At 42.3% G+C, this 9,707-nt stretch overlaps 1 protein-coding gene across 2 annotated transcripts; it reads right to left on the bottom strand.

The window, feature by feature from the left end:
- Positions 1-517: 517 nt before the first annotated feature.
- On the bottom strand, positions 518-8,209 carry lrrc32 (leucine rich repeat containing 32). 2 transcript variants are annotated; one of them, XM_079356542.1, is made up of 3 exons: positions 7,679-7,807; positions 5,602-5,695; positions 518-3,565 (listed from the first exon to the last, which is right to left on the bottom strand). In XM_079356542.1, exons 2-3 carry the CDS (start codon positions 5,689-5,691, stop codon positions 1,724-1,726), a joined length of 1,932 nt encoding a protein of 643 aa, XP_079212668.1. In that variant the 5' UTR covers positions 5,692-5,695; positions 7,679-7,807; the 3' UTR covers positions 518-1,723. The 2 variants fall into 2 exon arrangements, with proteins under 2 accessions (XP_079212668.1, XP_079212667.1); XM_079356541.1 differs by having other exon boundaries at positions 520-3,565; positions 7,772-8,209.
- Between the last annotated feature and the right edge of the window lie 1,498 nt (positions 8,210-9,707).

Raw genomic sequence — 9,707 nt, 5'->3', positions numbered from 1 at the left:
CTCCTCTTACTCAGAGAGGATCTTCCAAAAGGAAATAAATCTACTTTAATCTGAGATTCAGCCGGGCTCAGGCAAGACACACCAAACAAACTATTCAACAGCTTTATGCATTTTAGTTCGACTTGTCTGTGATAATCGTACAGTCAGCTGTAAAGCCTCAGTCCCTGAAAAAAGCCAATAAATGACCTGTGTATCTTTACTGAGGGTCCTTTACTCATTCACTCTTATTATAAATATTTACAAGGAAGTGATGTTCAGCTTTTATGGCCTTAAAAGCATTATCACGCTCAGTTGCACAAATTCATCCCCTGGAAGTCACCCCCTTTGTTTATTGTCTGCAATACCTTTCAATGATAAGTTCATAAATTTCCCACCTCATGTTGGCCACCTAAATGCATCACCAAGAGAGACTGCTGTTTGTTGTCTGTCAATAGATATTTTAAAAGGATTTCTGGGTAATGAAGTTCAGCAGCTATGAGAAAAACCAGACAGGCTGTTCGAGATATTTGTGGAATAATGGGAAGAAAATAAACTTTAAATGGGCTGTTGTGAGTGTGTGTGTGTGTGTGTGTGTGTGTGTGTGTGTGTTTTAGCTACACAAAAAAAAACACCTCACAGTGTTGGATCCATTTAGTAGAAAAATAAGCTTCATTTACAGAACGAAACATCACAGAATATCAAAACTTAAAATCAGTTTGACCTTTGACCTAAAAATATCAACAATAAAAGGAATAAAACTTTATTTTGAAATTCTTTTATTAACCACATTATATAAAAATACATGTCCCAGTGTTGGTCGCTACAAAACAGCGCTGGTTTTAATATTCATTCATTTAAAAAAAATACAATATACTATTCTGTGTACTGTCTCAGAGAATCACAGTTATCTATGTCAGTGTTATTTCTTTTATTTCAGATATCTTGTGCACGTGGGGAGGACTGCAGGCCTGGGATCAGTACAGAGAACATACTGTTTAAATGTCAAGCTTACTTTAATATGAAATCACAACGTCTTAGTGTTAATAATAAGATACATTCACACAAACAAGGGACATTTAAAGTGCAAACCACATCGGGGATTTCTTCATACAAACGGACTCTTCACCAACACAGACTTCATTTCATCCGACTTCATTTCATCCGACTTCATTATTCATGCAGTGAGCGTTTTTGTTTCGTGACCTTTTTCTAGTGTTCTCTTCTTCATTTTTAGCTTAAAGGACGTTTCCTCCTTTCAGATACTCTTAGACTAAATGTCACCGAGATCAAGATAGCTTCTCTCCATGTCACTCACATTTGTTTAACAAGCCCTTCATTCAACTCTTTAAAGGAAAAGTTCACGGGTGGTTGAGTTCACCCTTCATGTTTTGTGGGATTTACCTAGCAAAGTTTGCCCTCAGCTTAAATGGATGCCAGACACAAGAGCGCCCCGATGTTTTGACGGCGGGTCCTTGATGAGCTCCAACAGTGACAATTTCGCACGACTGAAGCAAGCTTGGAACGTATCAAGTACCAATTTTGAGTTGGCAATGATATGCCGTATTTAAGCCCTGGTATATTCTTCTGGAAGAGCCCCGTCTGAGCCCATGCTCAGTTGACTCTGCGTTCATGTTTATCCTACAGTGTCCGGTTGAAACCCTGCAACCGTCACATGAGAAGAAACTGGAATAAAAGTTCCAGATATAATTCATTCATGGTCCTGCATGTGGACTGATCGTCTGCTCTACGCGTTGAAGCGTCTGTTGGGTTTCGGTTTCTTTGATTGGCAGCATTTAATCAGCAGTCCCAACGCGATAAGCAACAACAACGCCGTCAAAACCACAGCGACAACAACGTTCTGGATCTTTGGTTTCTGACACATTTCCTCGGTCACCTTCCCGATGTTCACCGGCTCCGAATAATCCTCAAGAACGCATGTCACAGTCTCCAGGTCAGCAATGACCAAAGCCGAGTTCTGGACCATGTGCACGAAGGCGAGGTTGCTGCAGCAGCTGAGCGGGTTGGAGCCCATGTAGAGAGTCTTCAGAGAGTGCTCCAGAGCGAGCATCGTGCTGGGCTCAAGGGTGACCAGGTTGTTGTTCTGCAGGTTCAGAGACTCGATGGACGACTCTCTGTTCCACGTCGGGAGAGTCGTCAGCTGGTTGGTGGACAGGTCTATGTGTTTAAGACTCTTGAGCGATGACAGGTCTGTGTTTAGACTGGAAATGTTGTTTTCCCTCAGGAGTAGGTAAACCAGGGAGTGCTCCAAACCTGAAAAGGAGTCTTTGTCCATGTCTAGGCCGGGGTTCAGTGACAAGTCCAGCAACTTCAGAGAGGTGTTGACAAAAGCGTTTGAGGGAAGCGTTCGAAGATGGTTTTCGGAGAGGTACAGGAACTGCAAGTTTGGTATGGAAGAAAAGGAAACGCACGCTGGAGGGTTTTTGTCGCTCTGGTCTGACTCACAGATTTCTAGATCGTTCTCCTGGAGGTGCAGGAGTTTGATACTTGGGAGGTTTCGAAATATTTGATGGTCTAAATTGGTGAGGTCGTTTCCTTGCAAGTGGAGCTCTTCCAGCGACGGCAGAGTGTTTTCTCCAAATGTCAGACTCTGCAGCGAATTATAGCTGAGGTTAATGATCTTCACCGTCTGCAGGACACCTTCGTTTGTGACTGAAAACGAGCTAATACAGTTGTTGCTCACATTCAGGACCTCCAGTGAGGCCATGCAGTAAAAAAAGGACTGCGGTAAGATCTGTAGTTGGTTGTAACTCATGTCCAAGTATTTCAGATGATAGAGAAAAACAGTCGTCTGTCGGTCATGACTTGCTGTGACGTTGATGGTCTGAAGTTGGTTTCGTGACACGTCCAGGTGTTGGAGCACATTGTGTCTCGGCAGAAGCGGGAAATAATGCATTTTGTTTTCGCTCAGATCAAGAATTTGAAGCTCATACGCATCTGCTGATCTCGCGCTTTGGAAAAGCTCCATGCTGTTCTTGCTGAGATTGAGAACTTTTAAATTGGACAGATTAAAGTCTGTGATGCACGTGATCGAGTTCTTGGACAAGTCGAGCTCGGTCAGACGATTCAAGGAGTCAAAGGCTCCGTCTTCGATCTCTAAGATGACGTTATTGTGGAGGCTGATTCTTCTCAGGGACGAGGACCCACTGAAAGTATTTTGTGCTATTTTGGTGATGCTGTTGCTGTTAAGAGAAAGGTTTGCCAGCGACGGGGAATCAGCGAGGAAATAGTCGGACATTCCTGTGTACAGCCCGTTGTTTGAAAGATCAAGTGACTCAACAGCTGTAAGAGGCCCAATGTTGATTTTGGAGTGAGTAAAAACATTCAGATGATTCCTGGACAGATCTAAGACTTTGAGATCAGTCATGTCTCTGAAGAGGCCGGGCTGGATGAAGTGGATCTTGTTCGAGTGAAGATTCAGGTGGTTGAAGCTGGTGTGGTACGCCAGAGTTTCCTGGGTGAGGTTTTGCACCTGGTTACGGGAAAGATCCAGCGTTTGGACGCCGTGAGGGAGGTCGACTGGGGCGCTTCTCAGGTTTAGATTACTGCAAAACACATCCATCTGGACCTACGGAAAAGACAAACAAGTCGGCGTGAGTCAGTGATTCGACAGTATAATCTCAGAACAGATCTAATATTTAGCTTTCATGGATAACAATGTGTAAAAGAGACTTTTCTGTTTAAAACAACACCTCACATTTTTACCACCCAAGCCCACAATTCTCGTCATCCTCGCCCCCCCTTTCCCCCCTCAATAGATTGAATAGTTAAGGTTATTATTAAGTGAAGTTTATAATCAAACCCATATGGCCAGGGACCACCTTGTCCAAAAACAGCTCATAAACCCGTCTCCTCCTCTGTTTTCTCTCTGAGCACATCGAGCTTCTTGGCATATTTGTGGCGGCCTGAGAGCGGCATTCCTTGTTGCTTACACGTAAACAAACACGTTGATTTATTCACGAACTACTGGAGGGCAAAACATCTTGTGTCTATTACAGGGCACTGAGGAACTCATCCGGCTTTTTCTTTTTTCTTTTAGAAAGTCTTGTCATGAGAAGAGTTAAACTTCCAGCGTGCAGCAGAAGTGTTTTGTCCGAGATGTAAACAGTCTGTGCGGCGCTTACATTCCTAAAGACTGTGAAACTTCACTAAACGGCGTCTGATAAACAAGTATGTGTGTGTGTTGGTTTTCATCCGATTAAGTCATCGTAATCCTGGAGGCAAATGACTTTGTCTCCAGTTTGAGCGATGGGAGGATAAAATCCACCGTTTCAAGCAGTTATTCTCCAAATGTACAACAAGAGTGTAAAAGCTCCTTTCAGATTGAGTCGATTTGGGCGCCCCCTGTAGGCGAAGCGGTACCTCATTGTTTTATCCCTTTGTTGATTTTGTCCTGTATATTCAGTGTACATTATATTTTTTATGTAACAAATAATCTCATTGTGTTTTATGTCACATCAATGTACCACAGGATGTTGCAGCAGCAGTTTCTGGCATTATAAACGATCATATAGAAAAAGTCGATCTCTTTGCAGGTGGTCTTTTTTCGCTCTTGGAGGTCGTAAAGATCCATCAGTAATCATTCCTGTTACACGACCATATAAAAAAAACTCTTCAGGGAAGCTTTAAAAATAAACGTTAGATTAATTTAAATGGGTTCATTTAAAAACGCTTCGGGGCTCCACACAATGAACGTGATCATGTTAAAGGTGCTGAACTGTCCAGAAGAGCGCCTTCGAGAGGTTTATTAACAAAGACAGATCAGGAGTGGAGCCGCTACGAGGAGGCACGTTTGAAAAGGATTCAGGAGAACTGTTCTGCTTTTCTCTGTTTAATGCAGAAAAACTGCAAATAAACAGAATCCTTCGATTTGTACTCCAGGTCCAGCACGTTTGAGTTTCACACTCACCAGACATGACACATGATACAAATAACATCCAGGAGATCCTCGTCTGATAAACACATGATGAATAGTCTCCTGTATTTTATGGTTTTATTTGACAGCAGAATAACAGAGGTGATGGTGCACTATGGCTCCATAGTCCGGGAACAGTTTCCTAACATCGTTTGTTTTATTCGAGTTTTCCTCTCCTACAATCATTCTGTATCCTCGTCGGGCTTTTACTGTGAATCCGAAGGGAAAATAAAACGTTTCCAGTTTGTCACTTCATAAAAGAAAAACTCTGGCAGACTTCATTTCTCAATAAGACAACAGTAAGACGTGATTCACCAGAAACTCTGAGGAACAGTTTTATACTGTCGACTCTCACTTCTTCCAAAGAAGCCAAATCATGTTTGGTTGTTTTAAATAGTAAAAACTTCTCAGGTCCGACTGCAGCTTAGCATCATAAAGCAGATCTGCTCCGTCCAGAGGCTTTCAAATAAACTATCAGCCTGGAGATAATCTGAAAATACCTCAAACATCTGATGGATTAGGGGCCTCATTTTATCAGCAGCGGGCAACCAGTGAAAATAAACTAAAAACAGATGAAAAAACATATCGGACAATGTGAGGAATGTGTCCAGAAGATGCTGTAAAATGATAAATATGGTATTGTAAAGACAGAAGAAGCTTGTAGGAGTTTGTTTGGAGGCTCTACTCACCACTTGGCACGCTGAGAGGTGGCGTGGAGGGCGTGCGGACGCTGCCACGCAGCTGACCAATAGCATGAAGAGCAGCTGGACGGCAGTCATGGTGCTGCAGCGGAGAGATCAGACGTGTTAGAGAGCCATGAGTGCAGGAAGCATGCTGTAGGTGATGTGACGTGAAGAGGGAAGCACGCCGATTTATGCCCTGAGATACAGAAGGGGCTTTTTGTTCTCTTCTATTACAGACTGTTGTCAGCTGCAGAACTGGTACTGAGGAACAATGACTAAGCACAGGCAGTTCACATGAGTTCTGTGGAAATCTAAGGCAACTGTAGTCGTATTGTTTTAAAGCAGAAAAACAGATCTAATCATTCTGGATTCACCCTGAATCTTTTTTTTTTGTCTCCTTTAAATCTCCTGATTGGTTCCCCTTAGAAAAACAAAACAACATCAACCCTCAGAGTAGACAATGTGGGAGTAATTAGTGTGGCAGTGACGGTAAGTACCCAAAATGTTAGAGCTAAGAGGGGGAAATTCAGGTGAAAACTTTAAAGAGGAGTCGTTGAGGTTTTTAGTTTGATTAGACGCAGCACTAATCATCTCTTTATTTCATATGAGGCAACAGAAATCCCGTCTTCACAGCCAGTGTCAGACCTTCAGAAGCGGATCAAGCTAATCACGAGCGCTCTCGAGATGTTTGTGAGTGTGTGATGTGTCAGCAGCAGAAAAGCATGTGGAGCCATTTAAAACACAGACGCGTCTTTCATCAGGAGAAAAACATCAACGATGAAATAAAAAACAAACATGGCACAGAACAGGACGAGCTGCTGAGGGCCGTGTGTCCAAGGCTGGAGGTGAAGCTGAAGGCAAACTATATTTTAGGTGGTGAAGTGGAACTTTATTTTACGGGCAATTTTTTTATTAAAATAATTATTAAAATGTGTTGGACAAAATGATCAACCAACAACCACCCTATTGTCAGAACCGGGTCGGAATATTACCAAAGGAAATAATAATATAATAATAATAAAATAATTTATTTAGAAACTATTAAAAACAAATCAAATATCAGCAGTGATGGTCATATTTCATGCGTCGCTGCTGGATGCATAAAGGGGAAACACCTGGTGACTGCACCTGTAAGTGATGATGAATTATATCTGTTCTGAAAACGTCTTTTTTTAAATGCTGTGGAAAGTCCAGAACATTTAGTTATTACTTTAATTCCTCTATGAGGCACTCAGACTCATGTCGTGACCGTGTGGGGTCAAAGGTCAGCGGTCAGAGGGTTGACCCTTAGGATGGGAACCACGAGGAATAAATAATGAAAAAGTTGAAGATGCTCCACCTGGAGCAGCTCGTGTTTACACACTGCTGCTTCACTGTCTTCACATCATTTCACTTTTTTCCCTTTTAGGACTTTTAATTTAACTTTTTTTGACATAACAAATTCAACTTTGAACCCAACGAATCCTCCAATTATCACGTCAAAAAACAACGTATGAAGACTGAGCGGCGTCCGTGGCCTCGTGGTTAGTTTGCACGCAGTCTGCTCGCTCGCTCGCTCTCTCTCTCTCTCTCTAATAAAAAAGAACAATCTTTATAGTGATTATTTAATTATTAAATATAAAAGTTAGTTCAGTTCAGAGATGTTTTATTTGATTTTTCATGTTTTTGACTTTTATTATTTCACTGAAGAAGAATGAAATATTCCTCACAAGTCAAATAAATAAGAACTCACATCTAACAAGTTCATATATTTATCAAGTCAAATATTTAGATGGAGAAAATCTTAGTGACGTCTTTTAACCATTCCTGAGAAATTCACACTCTCTATACAGCTGATCTAAATTATTCTTTTTTTTAACATATATCAGCTGATATTGTAACATCCTGAATGTAAGTCACATCAGTGATAACACAGGCTGTTATCTGAACTGTTGAAGAAAAATATTCCCTGCAAACTCGAACATGTAAACACTTTTGTTTCTCGACTTTGAACGCAGAGAAAAAAACCCTACATGTTTACATTGTTCGTGTTCTGACAGTTTAAATCTGTTCCATCATTGTTTTGATACTTGGAGTCAAATACCTGGAGACGTCTTCCACCGCTGCAGATTATAAGCATGCACACAGTCCGCTGTTGTCCCCAAACAACACGCTTCTTACTGAGCCGGACTCGTACCTCACTTTCAGCTGATGACGGACCTTCACAGAACCTCCTGACCTTGTGGATTTCACATCCTCAGCGCGCTCTCCCTCCCACTCACACATCGATAGAGACCGAGCAAACACACCTAACGCCGAGCGCTGCTCTCTCAGCTGACGCTTCCCTCCACATCGCTCGGCTCCGGCTGCTCTCCAGCCATCACATCCTGTGAGAATATCCTGCATCCCCCCCCCCTCCCACTGTGCTCGGGGAAATGCCTTATAAGGGGGTGGGGACGGTCAGATTTATGCTCCACTTGGAGGAGGCACAACCCCCACTACTCTCCCACTGACTTCATCCCCTCAACAAAAAAAAAACCCCTCTATTAATCCTGAACTTGGAAGATTTCTCCTGGAATAGTTTGGTTGTTCTCACGTACCCGAGCCCCCTTTGGAATTTGGGGCATTTCAAGATTTTGGACCACAAGGCCAGAAAGTTCAAAGCTTCAGTATACATTTCTATCTTTGCAACCATTTATGGATAAAGTCAAGAGAATGACAGAAAGAGTTGATGCTCCATGTTCAGAAGAAAAACGCCATCAGAAGCTATTCTTGGACTTGGAAATCGACCACGTTTTGGGACATGTGGGCGTGTAGAAAAAGCACACATCCTTTATGGAGAGCGTGGGCGTGAGTCTGTGGCTTCTCTCTGGTTCACCATAGTGTCAACTAACAACACTGTAACCATAATACGTTTAAACACGGGGGAACACATTGAGAAAGTGAATCAGAAAGAAAAAAAATCATCTCATGTGGCACAGGTGGCCTAGCGGGTCGGTCGCCTCCCCTCAATGTACGGAGGATAAATTCGTCCCAGCAGGAAGCCCAGGTTCAAGTCCTACCTGTGTCTTCTTCCCCCCCCTTCTGTCCGAATCAAAGAGAAGAAGCCCGAACAAAAAAACCTCCCAGTAACCTTTGTGCTCTTTAGCAAGGCATCAGACCTCTGACTGCTTCATACGTCACAGAGCATATGGAGTCCGCTTCCTTTTAAGTGGACTTGATTTAAAGGATTCTGTTCGACAAGCTGAGCTGTTTTCTGTTTTTATATTTTAGTTCTGCTTTAATGTTTTCTGACCACTTAGTGCCTGTAGATATTTATATATACACAAATATATTTCATATTTGTTGTACATTCAAATAACTGCTTTTATTTTGTAGTTTATATTCTATTCTATTATTGCTAAACTGAGTGTTTGTTATTATTGCATGGCCTGCAGAACAGTCCTTACAGTTCACTGCACATCTGTATGAGCATGTGACAAATACAAACCTGGAATCTAGATTTAAAAAAAAAAAACCTTTAGCTTTATTAGAGTTATTTTTATTTGTTACTGAAAGTTGATAGCTAAGGTTTTATTTTATACATCAATTGAATGAATTTGGTAAAAAGAAGTCTTACCTGGATCTCTCCTGCTGCAGTGTGTCGCTCAGTGGCTGCAGGTTTCACATTCATCCTCTCGTCCTTTCCTTCTGTTCATCATCAGAGGGGTCATGTGTTCACACACACACACACACACACACACAAACACACACATGTACACACACAAACACACACATGCACAGCTTCACATTACAATTAAAGCACACATGACACTCACCCCTCCTCCGGGGATTGTCCCCTCATTTGTTTCCCGGGATTCCCAGACTTTCTGTTTCCTTTTCCATAAAGCTCAGCATCACTGAGCTGTGTGTGTGTGTGTGTGTGTGTGTGTGCGTGTGCGTGTGCGTGTGCGTGTGCGTGTGCGTGTGCGTGCGCGTGCGTGTGTGTGTGTGTGTGTGTGTGTGTGTGTTCACGTTAGCTTCATGGAGGGAAACAGTGAGATCAGCTTCATGTTATCTCAAAACATCAGCAGTTTAATGACAGCAGTGTTGATATGACTTCATGTTTATAGTCTGTTGAATCCTCCTTTAGA

This window comes from Symphodus melops (assembly GCF_947650265.1).
Source record: "Symphodus melops genome assembly, chromosome: 11".
Taxonomy (NCBI): Eukaryota; Metazoa; Chordata; class Actinopteri; order Labriformes; family Labridae; genus Symphodus; species Symphodus melops.
Note: the sequence above shows the minus strand (reverse complement) of the source record. Positions and strands in the feature narration are given on the sequence as shown.